The sequence below is a fragment of the Trichechus manatus genome, unplaced genomic scaffold (genome assembly GCF_000243295.1).
Source record: "Trichechus manatus latirostris isolate Lorelei unplaced genomic scaffold, TriManLat1.0 scaffold00180, whole genome shotgun sequence".
NCBI classification, from domain to species: Eukaryota; Metazoa; Chordata; class Mammalia; order Sirenia; family Trichechidae; genus Trichechus; species Trichechus manatus.
Genome location: NW_004444116.1, coordinates 5,182,495 through 5,200,278, shown reverse-complemented (window position 1 = coordinate 5,200,278; position 17,784 = coordinate 5,182,495). Strand labels below are relative to the sequence as shown.

The 17,784-nt window shown below is 49.3% G+C and overlaps 3 protein-coding genes across 4 annotated transcripts; 1 reads left to right on the top strand and 2 right to left on the bottom strand.

Annotated features, from left to right (window-relative positions):
• Positions 1 to 2,490: 2,490 nt before the first annotated feature.
• Positions 2,491 to 6,982, top strand: RNF39 (ring finger protein 39). The gene is given in 6 exon segments (XM_004387138.1): positions 2,491 to 2,546; positions 2,773 to 2,839; positions 2,841 to 3,341; positions 5,047 to 5,069; positions 5,257 to 5,348; positions 6,387 to 6,982. Coding segments are annotated over 6 exon segments (1,335 nt in total).
• A 107-nt stretch (positions 6,983 to 7,089) lies between these two features.
• PPP1R11 (protein phosphatase 1 regulatory inhibitor subunit 11) lies at positions 7,090 to 10,885 on the bottom strand. The gene is made up of 3 exons (XM_004387107.2): positions 10,611 to 10,885; positions 9,449 to 9,557; positions 7,090 to 9,003 (listed from the first exon to the last, which is right to left on the bottom strand). Exons 1-3 carry the CDS (start codon positions 10,677 to 10,679, stop codon positions 8,801 to 8,803), a joined length of 381 nt encoding a protein of 126 aa, XP_004387164.1. The 5' UTR covers positions 10,680 to 10,885; the 3' UTR covers positions 7,090 to 8,800.
• Positions 10,886 to 12,779: 1,894 nt separating this feature from the next.
• On the bottom strand, positions 12,780 to 17,189 carry POLR1H (RNA polymerase I subunit H). 2 transcript variants are annotated; one of them, XM_023741420.1, is made up of 5 exons: positions 17,127 to 17,189; positions 16,622 to 16,772; positions 16,300 to 16,400; positions 15,998 to 16,107; positions 12,780 to 13,515 (listed from the first exon to the last, which is right to left on the bottom strand). In XM_023741420.1, exons 2-5 carry the CDS (start codon positions 16,755 to 16,757, stop codon positions 13,491 to 13,493), a joined length of 372 nt encoding a protein of 123 aa, XP_023597188.1. In that variant the 5' UTR covers positions 16,758 to 16,772; positions 17,127 to 17,189; the 3' UTR covers positions 12,780 to 13,490. The 2 variants fall into 2 exon arrangements, with proteins under 2 accessions (XP_023597188.1, XP_004387163.1); XM_004387106.3 differs by lacking the exon at positions 17,127 to 17,189 and adding an exon at positions 16,975 to 17,090.
• Positions 17,190 to 17,784: the final 595 nt, after the last annotated feature.

Here is a 17,784-nt window from a genome sequence, read left to right as displayed (position 1 = left end):
ATAAAATTTAAAAGAAAACAAAAACTACTGATGCCTAGGACTCATCCCTGAGATTCTGTTTAACTGGTTTGAGGTGTAGCCTGGGCACTGAGAGTTTAAAAGTTCCTCGGATGATTCTAATGCGAATCCACAAGGTTGCAAACCACTGAAAAGGCCTTGAGGACCTTGACAAAGCATTTGGATTGGTGATAATACAAGGTTCCTGAAGACACTCAAAGGTGTTTCCCTAGTACCCCAGGCCAAGATCCAGAAAGACCTCAATGTCTATGAGGCTTTGGAGTTGGGCATGGAGCCAAGAAAATGAAGCAATCCAAAGGAAAAGAGACAAAGGGGGACCTACTAGAAGACCACGAGAGGAAGAGAAACCCAGAAAATGTGACAATTGGAAGGGACAAAAACAGACAAGTACAGACAGACCTTATGGCAGTGGTGGTTGGGTGGTAGAATTCTTACCCTCCATGCAGAGACTGGTTAAATTCCCAGCCAGTGCTCCTCAAGTGTAGCTACTATTTGTCTGTCAGTGGAGGGTTGCGTGGTGCTCTGATGCTGGACAGGAGCCTCCAGATTGAGACAGATTAGAAAGAAAGGACCAGTGATCTACTTCTGAAAATCAGTCATTGAAAACCCTGGTCACACATCTCATCCCATTTTGCATTTGGAAAAAGACAGCCACCCAATGAATCGGGGCCTACTGGACAGTAGCCAACAACAACAGACAGACCCTGTGGGCCAGAGACAGGGAGAAAGGGGAAAGCATATGCATTTGTTTTCTATTGCTGCCATAACAAATCACCACAAATTTAGTGACTTGAAACAACACGAATTTATTATCTTACAGTTCTGTAGTTCCGAAATCTGAAATGGGCTAAAATCAAGGAGTTAGCAAGGCTGGATTCCTTCTGGGTGCTCTAGTGGAGCATTCCATTCCTCTGCCTTTTGCAGCTTCCAGAGGCCATCCACTTTCCTCGGCTGAAGGCCCCTTTCGCCCATCTTCAAAGCCAGCAACGTTGGGCTAAGTCCGTTTCATGCTGCCATCTCTCTAGTTCTCTTCTGCTTCCATTTTCCACTTTTAAGGACCCTTGTGGTTACACTGGGCCTACCTGGATAATCCAGGATCATCTCTCTACTTTAAGGTCAGCTGATTAGCAACCTTAATTTCATCTGAAACCTTAATTTTCCTTTACCATGTAAGGTAACATTTCACAGGTTCCAGGAATTAGGACCTGGACATCTTTGGGGGGACATTATTCTACCTACCACAACATGGAAGTCCATCTGTTACACTGTGGATTTTGGTCTTATCTATAGTCTTTTGCTCAGGTATCTGTGTGTTTTAGGAGCATTGAGTTGTAGGTTTACTCCAAGATGAGTGTATGTGTGTGTTTGTGCAGCCTTGTTTATCAGGATGTCATATCTGAGTGTCTCCTTGATAAGTATGGGGGAGGGTGGGTGCCTGGGGGGGTTGCCTATTAAAGCACTGTTGCTCCATAAAGACTCACTGTCGTACTGTTTTTCTTAGTGAAACTAGTGAAAGTGTCTCTTCGCATGTTTTCTTTGCGCATGTCCATCTGCCCCTAAATAACACTGGGTGTCCATCCCAGTGATATTCAGCGTGTATGAGACGAGTTGGGCATATCTGTGATGTCTGCATTATATAAGTGTATCTGTCTATAAGTTTGTGCACATTTGGACGTTTGGACATCAGTGATGCATATGCTTATTTGTACAACAGTGTGTGTTCTCATAGTTGTAGACACCTGGCTGTTTACTTATTCACAAACCTGCAAGCGTATCCAGAAGGACAGATGGACAGTCTATAGTGAGAGAGGCGAAGGAGCGAGGAACAAGGAGAGGGAGTAGGGAAGAGAAAGAGAGAGAGATGGAGGTGGGGAAAGAGGGCACAGGGAAAGATCAGAAAAGAAAGCAGAAGGAGTTCCAGAGATCTGGAGTGAAAAAGAAGAAGGGTCAGGTCACAGAAAGGGTGCAAGTCTGGAGATTTGGATTACTGTTCCACTTCTGATATTCCCTTGCCATGTGGCCTTGGGCACTTCCAGCTCTCTGGGCCTCAGTGAATAAACAGAATGAAAATAGATAATCCCTTGGGTGCATTCCAAAGAAGTGGGGAAAGAAAACAAGGAAAAGAAAAGCGTACAGAGGGAAAAATAAAGAGCTAGAAAGAGAGACATAGGAAGACAGTAACATAGAGGCCCTAGGAGGCAACCAGAAGCAGAGCTGTGAGGCGGGACCCTGGCTTTTGGAGGCTGGAGTGTGGACGCCTTCTTTCCCCGCTCTGCCCCCAAAGCTTCAGGGTGTCCTTAAGCCCAAAATAGGTAAGGCAGGAAGACGGAGAGGAGAGCGGTGCTGGGAATGACAGCCACACAGCAACACCCAGAGGCCTGCCAAAGCCACACAAACCAGGATCTGTGCTTCCTGCCCCCTGATGTAGGTGTGCCAGCCACCTGAAATGACTCACACCCTGGCAATGTCGGCATGCATGCCAAGAGCGAGCCCGGGCACCCTTCCCACCGCGCACCACAGGCAGAGGGGTAGGTGAGATTCAGGCCCTTCAGGGGGCGATATAGGGGGGCTACCCTCTCCACACATTGCTACCTTGCCCTCAGAGCGCCCCCTACTGACCACCTCCTCGACTCGAGACCTAGATGTCCCATTCCCCTACCCTAAACCTTCCTCCAGAAGCGGAAGAACCAGATGAGGTGTTAGGCAAGGGCCTGATGTTTACCTCCCCCGGGGGCCTCCTCCCTCCTTATAAAGCCTGCTGAGGTGGGGAGATTCACGAAGACTGAGGCTTGGGGAGAAGAGCGAGGCAGTCCCAGGAGAGCGGCAGCAAAGGCGCAGAAAGTTAATGCGGGAAACAGAAGTTCATTGAGTCAGCGAGCAGCAGGGCCAGGCCGCCATCTGCGCGCTCGAAGGCGGCCACGGTGGTCGCGGAAGGGGTGGCGCCCAGACCCGGGCTCCCCATGGAGGCGCATGAGTCGGACCTGAGGCTGTTGGAGCGTCTGGAGCAGCTGGCGACCTGCCCGCTGTGCGAGGGCCCTTTCCAGGACCCAGTGCTCCTGGCGTGTGAGCACAGCTTCTGCCGCGCGTGCCTGGTTCTCCGCTGGGGGCCCCGGCCAGCAACCGGCACCGAGGCCACCCCCACCGCCTGCCCTTGCTGCGGCCGGCCGTGCCCCCGCCGCAGCCTGAGGTCTAATGTGCGGCTGGCGGTGGAGGTGCGAATCAGCCGCGGGCTGTGCGAGAAGCTGGCCGACACCCGGGCGGGCGCCGTCAGACGCCGCGGGGGCCGTATCCCCACCATCGGCTGGCTGGATCCGCAGGGAGAGGTGAGGCGGGGTGGGCTTTGCGGGTCCGGAGCTGGTAGTTGAGGGGGGCGCATCCATGGGTTCCCTGGGGAAACGAGCAATGGCACCCCCGGAGCCAGACCCCTTATAGAAGTTTAGGCAAGGGATGGAGTTGATGAGAGAAAAGCAAAGGATGGGGGAGCGGGGCTGACCTTGGTGAGAGGTTCCAGGTAGGACAGTGGGAAGGAGTTGACACTTGGCCAAGAGGCGTTGGGCTGGACGGATGCCAGAGTCTTGTGAGAGGAACTGGAGAGAAGGGCTTGGGCAGTGAACGAAAAGGTTGAGCTGCCAGAAAACTCGATGAGCCCCCTTGATACCCTGAGGAGAGCGCGGGAACCGAGGCAGGACGAAGAGGGCCGCCATTCGGCCCCCTGAGAGAAGAGGGGTGGCAGAGGGGAGGGCGCCGGCAGGCAGCAAGCCGAGAGAGGGACAGAGGAGGTGGAGGAGAAGCTGAAGTAGAGGGCAGGAGAAGCTGAAATAGAGGGCAGAAAGGAAGGGGCTGTCAAGCGGAGTGGGGCAGGTAGGAAGGAGCAGTACCAACCGCCCCAATAGCGTAGTAGCCCTGGGCCCTGGCCTCGGCCGTGAGCCTAAGCTGTGTGTTATTATTGCTGTCCTCGGTCGTCCCAGGGCCCCAGGCAGGGGCAGTGGTGGGAGAAGGCAGGTCCGGGAGAGCAGCTGGGGGCTCCCCTGGCTCCTCTCCACATCCTAGCCCTAGCACCCATCCACCACCGGCTCCAGCCACCAACCAACCTCATTTTCTTGGCCGACCCCCAGGCATCTGGATTCCCGCTTGGCTTCTCTGCAGCAGCCCTAGCTTCCTCCCTTTGAAGCCTTCACAGACGTAATTAGTCTAGGTGTAATTTGGCTTAATCAGGCAAATTGTCTTTCTTCTCTCCCCAGCTCCACCAGACTGGCCCGCTCCTGCCACCCCAACTGGAAATCGAAGTGGGTGTGTGTGTTGGGGGAGGGGTGTGTTCTAGTATTAAAAGTGATGGGGGAGTACTCTACCCTCTCCTGCTCCCATGATACCCTGCAGATCTGTTGGGCCTCTTGGGACACATCCAAGCCCAGCTGCCCACCTGGTTAGGGTAGATAGACACAAAGCAAAGAGCCAATAAATGCTACTGGGCTTTTATGGCAGCTTTATTATAAGGTTTTTATATACCAACTCTTTGGCCAGCTTGGTCCAAGGGCTTTGGGTTGTGTTTGGTGTGTGTGGAGGTCGGGTGGAGGCGGGGGGTTGGAGGATAGCTGTCTGGGATAAACTCAGGAAGGTAGAAAAAGGAGACAGATAGATAGATAGGAGACAGAAAAAGATAGTAGAAAAAGAAAGAGACAGAGGGGCTGAGGAAGCAGCAGGCAGCAGGGACTCTGAGGACAAGAAACAGCGTGGATGAGGCTGGGGAAGGGGAACCAAGAACCCCTGGGGAATGGATAGGGAGAAGAGGACAGAGGGGGTGGAGTTAGGAGGATGAGAAAGCAGTGATAGAGTGAGAGAAGGAAGGGTCATGAAAGGGGAAGGGGGAGAATGAGAGGAAAAGGGGCACAGGTGATAAAGAGGTGAGATCACTCTGAGAGGTGGGGAGGGGCATCACCAACTCACACCTGGGGAGGGAGGGAGGAGGGACAGGGTTCCCACAGTATGAAACCCAGAGCTCACATCCATGTTTTCTTCTGCTCACCCCAGGACATGAGAAAGACATGGAGCAGGTGAGTTTCTTTTACTGTTCCTTCCTTTTCACTACTGTGCACACACCTCTGCCCCCACCTACAGACTGGCTCTCTGGATATGGCCTCACCCCTTCCTATTTCAGAGATGTGAGTGGGATGATGGTGGGGCATCACAGGACAGAGGGGTATCTAACAACTTCCTGACTCTGCTCCCTCGTCTATTCAGATTTGATGCCCCAATGCCCAAGTCACCTAACTCAAAGGATGACCTCCCTGAAGATTACCCAGTGGTCAAAAACATGCTTCACAGACTGACTGGTAAGGAAGAAAGAAGGGAGGGAACTGAATGAGCTTGTTTTAGGTTTTCTCCTTTTATCTTCCAAAGATGATCAAGTCCTTTTCGATGTCTATCTTCAACTCCTCATCTCCCAGCCATTTTTTCATCCTCCCTTTACATACACTCACAGTGCAGACCCCTGGAGACCAGCTGCCTCCTAGGCATCTCTGTTCCACCACCTCTCATCACCCTTCTCCATAAGGGTCCCAGGACCCATGCATCTCTCTGCCTCTGGACTCTGGGCCTTCCCTGCAGCTTCTGGGGTGCCCAGAGTTCCTTCTTCACTGACTCCCAAGGCTGCCCCCACACCACCCTTCTTTAAACTGCTTAGAGAAGATGCTTCACTCTCTTGATCACCCACCATCCCATGCAACCCAGATTGTTTCTAGCACCCCTAACCCGGAAACCTTTCCCCAAAGCACCCCATACATATAAACCAATGGTTATTTTCTCTGGTCTCTGGCTAACATCACCTTCTCTATCCTCCTTTGCCCCACCCTTCCTATCTGTCCACCCCCACCTATTCCTGTGGGTGAGTGGGCTGGTTTCTCAGGATACCTTGGATTCCTCCCTTTGCCCCTCCCCTCTGTCACTTGCGATTCCCATATCAGGTATCATCAGTCTTTCTCTTTAGGTCCACCTTCCTCATTCTGCTGACTCAACTCCCATGCAAGAACCCAGTTATCACTGCCTAGCTATCTGTCCTCACCCCTCCCTAGAAGTCCCTGAACAGCCTCACTCTCCCTTCTCTTACCCAACAAACCAGGCACCTTCCCCTTTGAGCTGTGCTCCGTCCTGAGCCGGCAGGGCCAGTTCGCAGTCCAATTCTGCAGAGGTCACTGGTGCTACAGCACGCAAAGAGGTCTCGCCCAGGCCTGAGATCATACGCCTTTGCCTTCGCCTCCTTTGGTTCTGCAGCCACCCACAGCTGTTGGCGGCCTCTAGGACCCTTACCCTTACTCTCTGCGAGTATTCTCTGCCCCTCTCACGCGGTCCTCTCTCTGCCCTCCTCTCTCCAGCTGACCTTACCCTGGATCCTGGCACCGCGCACCGCCACCTCATCATCTCCTCCGACTGCCGCAGTGTCCGACTGGCCCCACCAGGGATGTCTGCGCCCCCTGACAGCCCCGAGCGCTTCGACCAGCTCCCCGCAGTGCTGGGCGCACAGGGCTTTGGCGCCGGCCGCCACTGCTGGGAGGTGGAGACCGCGGACACCACCTCCTGCGGGGATTCTTCTGGGGAGGATGAGGACGATGGGGAGAGCAGCTACGCCATAGGCGCGGCCGGAGAGTCCGTGCGACGCAAGGGCCGCGTAGGGCTGTGCCCCGCGGGGGCCGTGTGGGCTGTGGAGGGCCGCGGCGGCCGCCTTTGGGCCCTCACGGCCCCAGAGCCCACTCTGCTGGGCGGCGCCGGGCCCCCGCCGCGGCTCATTCGTGTGGACTTGGACTGGGAGCGAGGCCGCGTGGCTTTCTACGACGGCCGCTCTCTCGACCTGCTCTTCGCCTTCCAGGCACCTGGACCGCTGGGAGAGCGCGTCTTCCCACTGCTCTGCACCCGCGACCCCCGCGCCCCACTCCGCATTGTGCCACCCACCCCACCGCCCATTTCAGCCTAGCCGCCTGGCGGCTGCTATCTCTTGGTCACAGAAATACGGCTCTTTCCAGGAGTCAAGCCCACATGCCCAGTGGTGGAGCATGAAGGTTCTCTCCGTCTCCACTCACATTGCCTCTTTTCCCCAAAAATAAGATCTCAGCTGGTCTCCAGGTTTCCACATCGACGCCCAAAGCCGAATCCATTCCTGCCTCTCCCTCTTGGGACTCTTCTCCTCCACTGTTATCCCAGTTCTCCTCAACTGACCTTTCCACTTCTTACAGGATTTCCGGCCTGAATTAGAGAGCTGGCTCTGTCCCATCAGTATTGATAAACGACCCATGTTTACAACACAGATGCCCTGGGAGTCAGCTATTCACCTCCCACTCCAGCCTCTCCTAGCTTCACAGAAGGGCTCAGCACCTTCTCCATACCTCTGAGGCTTGGGTTTCCCTGCCTTGTGCACTTTGAAGCTTCTGCTACACAAGAGTCTCCCCCTAAAAACAGGTGGCCTGACTCTGGCCTGAGCTTCAGGCCCCCAGGAAGCTTAACTGCCCTTTTTCCTTTTTTTGGTGGGCCAGTTCTCCAACCATGACTGCTTCCTATGCTCACAGCCTTTCTCCATTAAGAACTTTCTTAAGACTTCCCCCTGCACATACTCACACAATGGAACCAGTGGTGCTACCTCTCCTCTCTAGCTGGGAATAGCCCAGATACCCCGAAACTCAACCTTGTACATAGGCTCACATCTTTCCTCATGTGTATAAATGGGCCCATATTTAACACGTTTTGTGATGTTGGGTTATTTATTTTGTGCATCTGTGGCAATAAATGAGATCTCCGTGGTGGTATGGATTTGATTGATGTCTGCAACCGTGCATGTCAAGAGGCATGGGAAGTGATCTTAGGTCCCAGTAAGAGGTTAGAAGGGCTGAGAGAACTGGACATCTAGGCTGGCAGAGACATTAAAGCCTAGGAAGAAAGGGCTAAGAGTGTAAGGGGCACACCCCCATCTCTCTGCTCCCCCCTTTCTCTCCCTCCCCTAGGGACCTCGGTCCCTGGGACTATGTTACATCTATCTCAGAAGCTGGAAGACCAAAGGCTGAGGAGATAATTGGCTCTAAGTGACCAGTCTCAAAGCCAGCTTTGTCATGAATCCTAGATCATCTGAGAAGGGTGAGAAAGGACATGACTATTTCTTGCTCCATTTTCTATTAGAGGTGAGAATGACACAGACCTCTCTCTCCTAACTCCTCTAAAGGGAATGAGGGAGTGAGCACAAGGGGAGGGGTAGGGCTGAGAGCCCTGAGGTATCTTACGAGACCTCACATCCCACAGGCGAGGACTAAGAGTTAGGATTGTATAAATACATTACTGGAATAGCTCTAAGCCAGGAATAATGGGCAAAGCTGGGACAAGATTGCCTGGAATCTGACTGGGACCCTGGCAGTGAAACCTGGGGCTGTTGGAAACCAAATTTAAGTGTTTGGGACTCAAGGAGAGTGCAAGGGATTGAGATAACTGGATCCCAGGACAGGCCATTTGGCAGTGAGAACAAAGGGAGGGGACTGAGACCAAGATGCCTAGATCCCTGGGGAGGGGAGGATGGGTATCAGGAAGAGAAATGAGGGCTAGGGGAACCCAAAAGCTGGGTTCTGGTATAGCAGCAAGTCAGAATTCCAGGATCTTTGTCCACCCTCCTCTTCTTCTTCCCTCTATCACGCCAGAGGAGAGGGAAGGAGGGGGACTAGAGAAGGGATCAAACCATGGGTTTAGTCCCTAAGTAGCCACATGGATACATTCAGGGCCAAGCAGACACAGGAATGGTAGGGGAGAGAGGAATTTAGTGCTGCATTGGCCCTGGAGGGGGCTGAGAGGGGTCAGGAGGCTGGGGAGGGGTGGTGGGGGTTGGTTCCTGGGATGTATGACGCCGTCCTTTGCGGTGGCCCCGGACACAGTGTGTATGACCACAGCCCTCCTCTTCCTCCTCATCGCTCTCCGTGGAGCTCTCGCCAAAGGCCCGAGGTTTCTCATAAATACAGCAGCCTGGATTTGGAAGTGGAGGGAGGAGCTCAGTTAAAAAGGAGAAAGTGTTGAGTCAGCTCCATTCCAACTGGATCTCAGTGAAAATTCCTACATCCACCACGGCCTCCTCCTACCTTCCAGGATCCAGCTTCCCCAGGCCCACCCTCTGGGAGTCAGGCACCCAACCCTCATGTCCTGGGCTCTCCTTTTAGAAAGCCAGGAATCCAAAGCCCCATTCCTCTAACCTCTGCTACTTCTTGCCTTCAGGCCAAGGCACATCCCAGTTCTAGCCCTCTCCCCACCTTTTTCCCTCTATTGTTAACATCCTCTCTCTAATGCCAGAGAATGACCAAGACAGTGACAGGATCATAAGCATCTGGGGGCCTCAGGGTGGCCAGTGGATATAAGGGAGATTTGCAGAGGGGAGCCAAGACTCCCGGGCTACTGTGGGCCAATAATTACTCACATTTTGATGAACGGCGCCCCATGTGCTCATTGTCCACAGTGTCACTTGTCCATTCCACCTTCTTCTCTGGCTTCCGTTTCCGAAGTTTGATGGTTAGGCTCCGGTTCTCCTGGAAGGTTAAGAGGGATCAGCATACCTATCTACTCTCCAACAGACCATTCCCACTCCCTCCCAGGGGCCTTTTCTCCTCCCTTCCCCAGCTCAATCAATACCATAAACACAGTACTAGAGGAGCTGAGTGCTGGGAAAAGAAAAAACAGAACAGGTCTTTAGCCTCAGGGAGTCCCCCGAGGAATAGTGAAGCATTATTTCCTGTTCTTGATATCCACTAGTGTACAGAGAAGACACAGTTCCTAACCTAGGGAAGGTCCCAGCATATCTTCAAAGGAAAATATAATCCTTGCTGTATCTCTGTCTTCCTCCCAAATCATCCTTGGTGGTATTAATACATGCAAATTATTTTCTCAGTCTCCAATGCCTCATCTTTGATCTTTTCTTTATCCAGATCCCCAATTTGTTTTTTCCATTAAAGAAAGACCTCCATTCTTACCCCTCTCATCCTCCACTTCAGACCTTCCCACCTCCTATCCATCTATTCCCTAGCATCCTGGCATCTCTGGTAACTACTATTCTAAACTTCTTTAATCCAGAGGTTAGTAAGCCCAGTGCAACCTTTTCCCTTTGAAAGCAACTTAATCTGTTTTTGCAAAAATGCAATTTATTTCTTCATCTCCCTTTTTTTGTTCCCCCATTCCCTCCACTCCTCTTTATTTTCAATTCAAAAAATATTTATTAAGTATGCTTCCAGTCAAATTCTCCTACAACTGGCCTCCAGCCATGCTTCCTTACACAGCCCTTGGTCCCCCCCACCCCACACCTCCCTTGGTCCTTACCCCTAATTTCTCATTCTTTCACTACTTAGTTACACCACCATCCCAAGCAGCATCACCTATATCCTAACTAAGCCATTACATATCCTTTGACTAGCCGCTTGCACCGTCCACTTATCCCCACTATCTTGTGATTCTCCCAATCCCAGATATTCAACCCAACTCCTCCCATACCCCCAAGCCCAGTCCCTGGAGCAATTCTCTAAAGACCTACCCCCTCCCTCCCAGTATCTCCCAGACCCCTAAACAGCACCGCCCCCCGCCTTTCTCACGGGCTCGGTTGTCACGGTAACCGTTGTCTCAGTGACGGTCTCACTCAGCCCGGCCCCTGCCTCGGCCATGGCTAAGGCTGAGGAGAGGGCGGAAGGGAGGAAGGGGGATGAGACACCCTTTCCTTTTTCAGTGTTTCTGAGATCTGAGAGAATCGGGATCGGATTCAGAGTAGTAGCCAGGAACCTCCGCCTTCTTTTTTCCCCCTCCTCCTGGGCCTCCGCTTCCCCACCCCTGGGGATAACCTCTCCAACCCCACTTCCGGCTCTCCGCTTCCGGGTGTGACGACTGCTGTAGCTCCCCTTCCCCCCCCCCCCCCGCCAAATGCGTCAGAGCGCAGGCGTCGCCGGTTTAGTTCCGCCTTCTTGCGCAGGCGCAGCAAGAAGAACTGGCTATTTGGCGGAAAGAGCGTCGCTGCGGTTGTGTGTAAAGGTGGGAAACGGCAGGGCTATACGTGCACGCGCAAGAGAGATAAAGCAGGATGCGCGGTCTAGAAGACCTGAGAACCGTCAGGCGGTGCAAACATCCCGCCGGGCCAGGCCCGACGCGAGCACGAGGATTGAGATGTTCAGTGGCTGATCCCCAGACGCTTAACCCTTGGGGTGAGGTGGGGTGGAGAAAACTAAAGGGCAATAGTAAAGACCCTATAATGGCCTATTCCCGTTTCCTGATCGTTACTTCTGGGAATTAGGGACACCGAACCTTGGTGCGGCTGAAAGTACCCTTGATGAGGAATCGAACGATCTTGGTTCTAGCCCTCGCGCTGTACCTGTAGGTGTGCAGGCAGGGCACTTCATGCACCTTCAACTTGGGTTTTTCCAATCACTGTGCTAGGAGCTGAAGAGGAAGGCGCCTAAAACACATTCCCATACTAGTGGGAAAGACAGGCATGCAGATAATTAGCAAACATAAGTCACTGGGATATTAAAATAGGAGAAAATCTGATCTATGAAGCAATTCAACTGCATACTGCCAACATACTCTGGCTTGAGCTAGTCACTGGGATGGACATGAATAAGACTAAGTGGAGAAACGGCCAGAAATTACAATATAGGGCAATTTGTGCTGCAATACAAATACATATACTGTCTTGGGGAGCAAAAGAAATTGGTAAAAAGGAAGGGAACCGGGGAGGTGGGCAAAGGCTTTTTAGATAGAACAGCTTACAAAGTCGGAGGTGTGTGCACTGAAAGAAATGCAAAGTTTTTTTTTTGTATTGCTGGGATATAAGAGTGCCAGATGAGGCTTGACAGGTAGACAGTGGTTATATGGGAGGCCCCGTATGCTTTGCTAAGAAACGTGGATTTTATCCAGGTAGCGTTATGAGCCACGGAAAGGCTTAAAGTACGGTTGAAACATTCACAGATTTGTTTCAGATTTTGGAAGTGAAGCAGGAAACTCAACTACCAGAACAGTCCAAGTATATAGTTCAGAAGACTGCCCCACCCATCTCTCCAAGTTGCTGCAGGGATAAAACAGGATGTGTATGTTTGAAAGCTCTGAGTACATAAAGGGCCACATAGTTCTATGTTACATTTATCTCCAGAGCAGTTACATGAATAATTTCTAAGGGTCAGCAGAAAGCTGATTCCTATCAGGTGGAGGTTAAAGATGTCCCAAATGTCCAGCTTTTCCCAAACTGCTGTACCACTCCAACATCTCTAACATCAGCTATTCCCCCCTCCCCTCAGTACGCTCCCTCTGGTCTTTGGGTTCCATAATTCGCTGCAATGTCTCACAGAACTCACAAACTGTACTTACGGTTAAGTGGTTTATTAGGGAAATAACAAGGTACAATGCAGGATCAGGATCTGTTACTCAAAGTAACAGAACAACTCAGGATACAGTTTTTAATCAGGACAGCTTCTTCTCACCCTCTGCTGCTGGGTCCTGCGTGGGGCCTTCTCAGGCAAGTGTTTCAACTCTTAACTCGGTGCCATCTTGCGCTGCTATCACTCCTGCTACTGCTGTGCCGGTCTCTCGCTGTTTTCCCTGTTACAGCTCCTCCCCCTCTCTCCCAGTGTCTTCCTTTAAGCCTAGTGGGATGGCAAAACTGACCAATCCCCTTGTTAGGGTTCCATAAACCTTATTTGCATGGTACCAACCCCACAAGGGTTCCATGCACCTTATTTGCATTAGCAACAAGCTGTCGAATCCCCTTGGTGGACAAGCACCTTATTTGCATAGTCCCACCCAATCACTGTATAAGAGTCATAAAGACTATGGCTAGAAGGGCCACATTAAGTAATTTACTGCACCGCAGCAGTAAAATAAAAAAAAATTCCATTTAAGTAATTTCTTGTTCACTCTCAGAAGTATACACTGGTATTCCTTGGTATCGAATTTGTTGCCCAAACTTATACACCAAATAGATTTAAATTTTTGGTTGAACTGCTCACTGTCCAAACTTCACTATTGTTTTCCTAAACTCAGTAACCAAATAGATTTCTATAGTGAGGGAATACTTATAATTGCTTTTTTATATTACCATCATTTCTGGCTCCATTTTTTGTCCTTGTGTTTTTTGTTTGTTTTTGTTGTCATGTATTATTAATTTATATTATTTTTCTGTAGTTGATATATTTGCTGAAAGAACAGATTTATCTCTGTAAACTCATTTAAATTCCTTTTGAAATAAGGCGGATTATAAATAGCATACATATTTCTCTAGAAGACTCCGACATATAACTTTAATAAATAAACTAGGGATAGGAGTGCTCTGAGGGCAACGGTAATTCCCACATGATCTGATTCTCCTTCTGAGAACAAGATACTGCAACCAAAGGTCATGGACAGCATATCTAAGGACCCAATATTCTTCATCTTCCAAGGAAGAGGAGAGGGAGGGAGAAATTGTTGAGTAGCCCAGAAAAAAAAAAAGATCAAGAGTCCTCCTTCTCCTGGAACCTATGGAAAAGAAAGGACTCATTATATTAGGCCAAACGAAGAGTTTCTAGCAGTGTAAGATGAGACACTCGATTAAAGAATTAAGGAAGGACTTTTATTTATGCCACTGTGGAGAACTAGATCTCCTAAACATGTTCAGAACAACTAAAGACACTGTGATTAAAAAATATATATGATGAACTATGACCTTGAAGTACACAGAGATTTCTTAGATAGGATACAAAAAATATTAACCATAAAAGGGGAAAAAAATGGATAAACATTAAAATTAAAAATTTCTACTCATAAAAAAAGTTAAGAAAATAAACAGGCAAGCCAGAGACTAGGAGAAAATACTCTCTCTATATAAAATCCATTGATGATTTGGCTAGAAAGTAAAGGCAATCTTTTCACTGGTCAAAAATGATGTAAAACCAGGAATCCAAACAAGTCGGTTAAAACTCAAGTCCCCTGCTATCTTTTATGCCCATGAACTACTGTTTTGAAAGCCACATGGAGCATAAGAAACCAGAGACAAAACCTACAACGTCTGATAGGAGATCCCTATAAATTTGCCATCCCCACCCAAAGAGCTACTCCTCTATGTAAAAGTGAATAAGGAAAAGCAAATCTAGCTCTGTAGAAGGGGAAGTTGACTCAAATAGGTAGAGGGAGAGAAAAATCTTCCCTGAGAATTTCTTAACCATAAGCTTGGCCCTTACACGGTTTTGCAGCCCAAATTCATACTACCTGTGTGGTTAGAAAAACCTGAAGCCAAGAATTTATTTAAAGGGATTCCAGCTTCGTAGTGCCTCAAGGCACCTGGAAAAGCAAATGCAAACGCTGCCAATACAGCATTCACTCCAAGCCTCAGAAAATTCCCATAGTTAAAGTTCTAAAAACCCTGAATTTATAGTTAAAAAAAAAAAAAAACCACAAAGAAAAAAACACCATGAGTCAGCAGAAATAACAGCAGCATCAGATCACAAAGGCTGTACATATCAGAATTATCAGATACAGAATATAAATAACTCAATTTAAATATAATATGCATTTAAATAGTTATTTATTTTAAAAAAACTCAAAAATTACTGTTAAAAATGACTAAGGAGATTTGAAAACTAATCAAACTAAGGAGATCAGAACTCATAAAAATGAAAAAAAAAAAGTAATAATTGAAATAAACTGAAGACAGAATTAGTAATCTACAAGAGAGACCTGTAGAAATTACCCAGAAGGCAGCAGAGAGAGAGAAAAGAGATGGAAAATATGAAAGACAGTGTTATGGATTGAATTGTGTCCCCCCCAAAATATGTGTTGTAAATCCTAACCCCCTACACCTGCAGTTATAATCCCATCTGGTGATGTTTTTTCTTCGTTACATTAAATGAAGCCATATTAGTGTAGGATGTGTCTTAAATCAATCTCTTCTGAGATATAAAAGTGCAGATTAAGCAAGCAGAGATGGAAGAAGACAGATGCCATGCCACATAAGGATCACAAGAACCAAGGAACAGAAGCTGAAGAGACAAGGACTTTCCCCGAGAGCCAACAGAGAGAGAAAGCCTTCCCCAAGAGCTGGTGCCTTGAATTCAGACATCTAGCCTCCTGAATTCAGACTTCCAGCCTCCTAAACTGTGAGAAAATTTGTTTGTTAAAGCCACCCACTTGTGGTATTTCTGTTTTGGCAGTACTAGATACCTAAGACAAAAAGGTTGAAAGAAACAGCGAATAGAAGGTTTAATACACAATTAATTGTTGTTTGCCATCGAGTCAATTCTGACTCATGGCGACCCTACATGTGCAAAGTAGAACTGCTCCATAGGGTTTCAGAAGCAGATCGCCAGGCCTGTCTTCTAAGGCACCTCTGGGTGGGTTCGAACAGCCAACCTTTCAGCTAGTAGTTGAGCGCTTAACCCTTTGCACCACCCAGGGACTCCTTACATAACTAATTAGAGGTTCAGAATGTGAGAATTAAACACGGGGAAAAGGCAACATTCAATGGGATAATGGTTAATAATGTTATAAGGTTGATAAAAAAAATCAATCCCCAGTTTTGGAAAGTCCAACAAATCCAAACAGGATAAATGAAAGATAGCCACATCTTGATACATTATAGTGAAACTGCAGAACATCAAAGACCAGTTCTCAAAACCATTCAGAGTCCACACTCTATATTAATTCTCACCAAAGTAAAACTACCTAGATTACAGTGGAAGGCTCCAGCATAACATGGTGGCCACAAAGCAATACCTGCCTTCTGTATTTTTTCATCTCTTTTTAAATATTTTTAAAAAGTTTAGATTACTGGCTATACAAAAGGTAAGAAAGAGTAATTTCTTTAAATAAAAAAAGACCACATATCTCCCTGTTACCTGAGCTATATACAAATGTGACATGAGATCAAAGAAAAAAATGTTCGTTAGTAAAAATGTTAAGTCACTGTATTTGTTTCATTAGCAAACAGACTGAGAAAGGCAGAGGGAAAGGAAATAATACTTACTTGCAGTTGGTACAGGTGTAGAAGACAGTCTGCCCTTCGTCAGCTGAACGCATCTGTCTGGTATGGTATGCCATTCCCTCATGACCACATCGGGAGCAGCGTCTGTCAATCTGGGAAGAAACTAGTGAGCTAGGGGAGGCCTAGTCATAGCCCACTACTTCTCATAGGAATCAGGTTATCACACCCCACAGACACATCTCCTCTAAAGACTCCTCTTCACTCTTGGAACTGGGTCCAAAACTCTCCAAATCTTTGCAATCACCCCCTCCCCCTATGGACAGTTCTTGATCTCATTAACTTACCACAGGTCCCTGGAACTCTGGTCCTTCCTCCACCAACGAAGGCACGGTTGTCCCCAGTTTGTGGAACACAAACGAAGTTTTCACAACCTTTCCTTCGAAATCTGCACAGGAGGTAAGAACTGTTTGTGGAGTCGAGCAGAGGGAGGCCCCGTTTAGTTCCCAATTCTGTCCCCTTCGGGTCTCGCTCCTGGACCAAATGTACAAGTGCCTAATTTCCTGCTCCAAGGTCCCCTTCCCCACTCCCGCCTATCTCCGGGTCCCCAAGCCTCTGATCCTTCTACCCTGGGTCCTCCACCGGGACCGCTGCGTACGAGCTCCTCACCCCGCACGTTGATGGAGAAGCCACAGCGAGTACAGGTGACCGTATCCTGAACCCCGGGCAGAGGCAGTACCGAGCCGCAGTCCGGGCAGAAATCAAGGTCCGACTGGAAGGTGGAGCAGGTGCCGGCGAGGTCCATGACGTGACTGATGGTCTAGGATTGGGATGAGGAGGAGGACTTTATTAACAAAAGGAAGGTTTCTTAAAACCTTCCCACTCAGAAGTCTTTCCAATCCTGTCCCAGGACCTAGATATATATAGGTCGAGCCCTCCTCCCTTGCATGTCTCCAGCTTCTGCGACCAGGGAACCGAAGTGTCCGGAATACCCAACCCTCGTCGAGGACCACAAGACCTACAGATATTCCTGGGGAAGAGGAGAGACGCAAGGAAAAGCCGCGGATTACAGCGCTGTCTCCGCCCTGGCGGCTAGGCAGCGAGAGCGTGGCGGGCTAGAGCGTCAAGGCTTTCTGGCTCACTATTGGCTATGACGTCATAAGTAGTCGCGAACCTGATCCAGAGAGACTTCGGGAAGGAGCAGAAGGTCTCTTAAGAGAAGTTGGGAAGCCGTTTTTTAGCGTGGTACTGTGCGTCAGATAAGAAAACGGCTTTCTTACGCTGTGATGCCGGCCTTTCCCCCCAGGACCCTAGGATGTTTATTTCCTTTGCCTTGCATCCTACAAGGACCCAGTCGTATGGGGCCTTCCCCTCAACACCGTACTAACCTCCCTGGATACTAATTTCTCTGGACTAGAAAACTACAACTCTCGCCATTTCTGAGCCCGTATCTGCCTTCTGTCGCGGGAGGAAGATGTGGCAGTCAGCTTCCATAAAGATTACAACCTTGGAAACCCTATAGGGTAGTTCTACTCTGTCCTATAGGATCGGTATGAGTCTGAATCAACTGGGGGGACAGCAATGGGTTTGGTTTTTTTGCTTGTTTGTCTATCTCTTTCTGCAGCTGCGCAGTGGATAAAAGCAAGGCTAAGCATTCTGGGAGTTACAGTGCTAGTGCTCCGTGCCGGGGTGCGGGGAGGCGAAAGTTTAGCGGCGCTTGGAAGGGGGTAGTTGGCTTCTTAAGGGGTAGAAAGTGGTAAAGGTGAAGGTGAAGGAAGAATGCTTATTCCCGCGGGACGAAATGAAGCAAGGATAAAGTGGGTTCAGGACTT

What these genes read in the sequence shown, in the direction of transcription:
- PPP1R11 (XM_004387107.2), bottom strand. Translation starts at nt 10,679, where the DNA reads ATGGCCGAGGCAGGGGCCGGGCTGAGTGAGACCGTCACTGAGACAACG. An exon ending in TTACCGTGACAACCGAGCCC is followed by an intron (nt 9,558 to 10,610) that starts GTGAGAAAGGCG and finishes TTAACCTTCCAG; the next exon opens with GAGAACCGGAGCCTAACCAT. An exon ending in GGGGCGCCGTTCATCAAAAT is followed by an intron (nt 9,004 to 9,448) that starts GTGAGTAATTAT and finishes TTCCAAATCCAG; the next exon opens with GCTGCTGTATTTATGAGAAA.
- POLR1H (XM_023741420.1), bottom strand. Translation starts at nt 16,757, where the DNA reads ATGGACCTCGCCGGCACCTGCTCCACCTTCCAGTCGGACCTTGATTTC. An exon ending in CTTCTCCATCAACGTGCGGG is followed by an intron (nt 16,401 to 16,621) that starts GTGAGGAGCTCG and finishes CCTCCTGTGCAG; the next exon opens with ATTTCGAAGGAAAGGTTGTG. An exon ending in CAGAGTTCCAGGGACCTGTG is followed by an intron (nt 16,108 to 16,299) that starts GTAAGTTAATGA and finishes GTTTCTTCCCAG; the next exon opens with ATTGACAGACGCTGCTCCCG.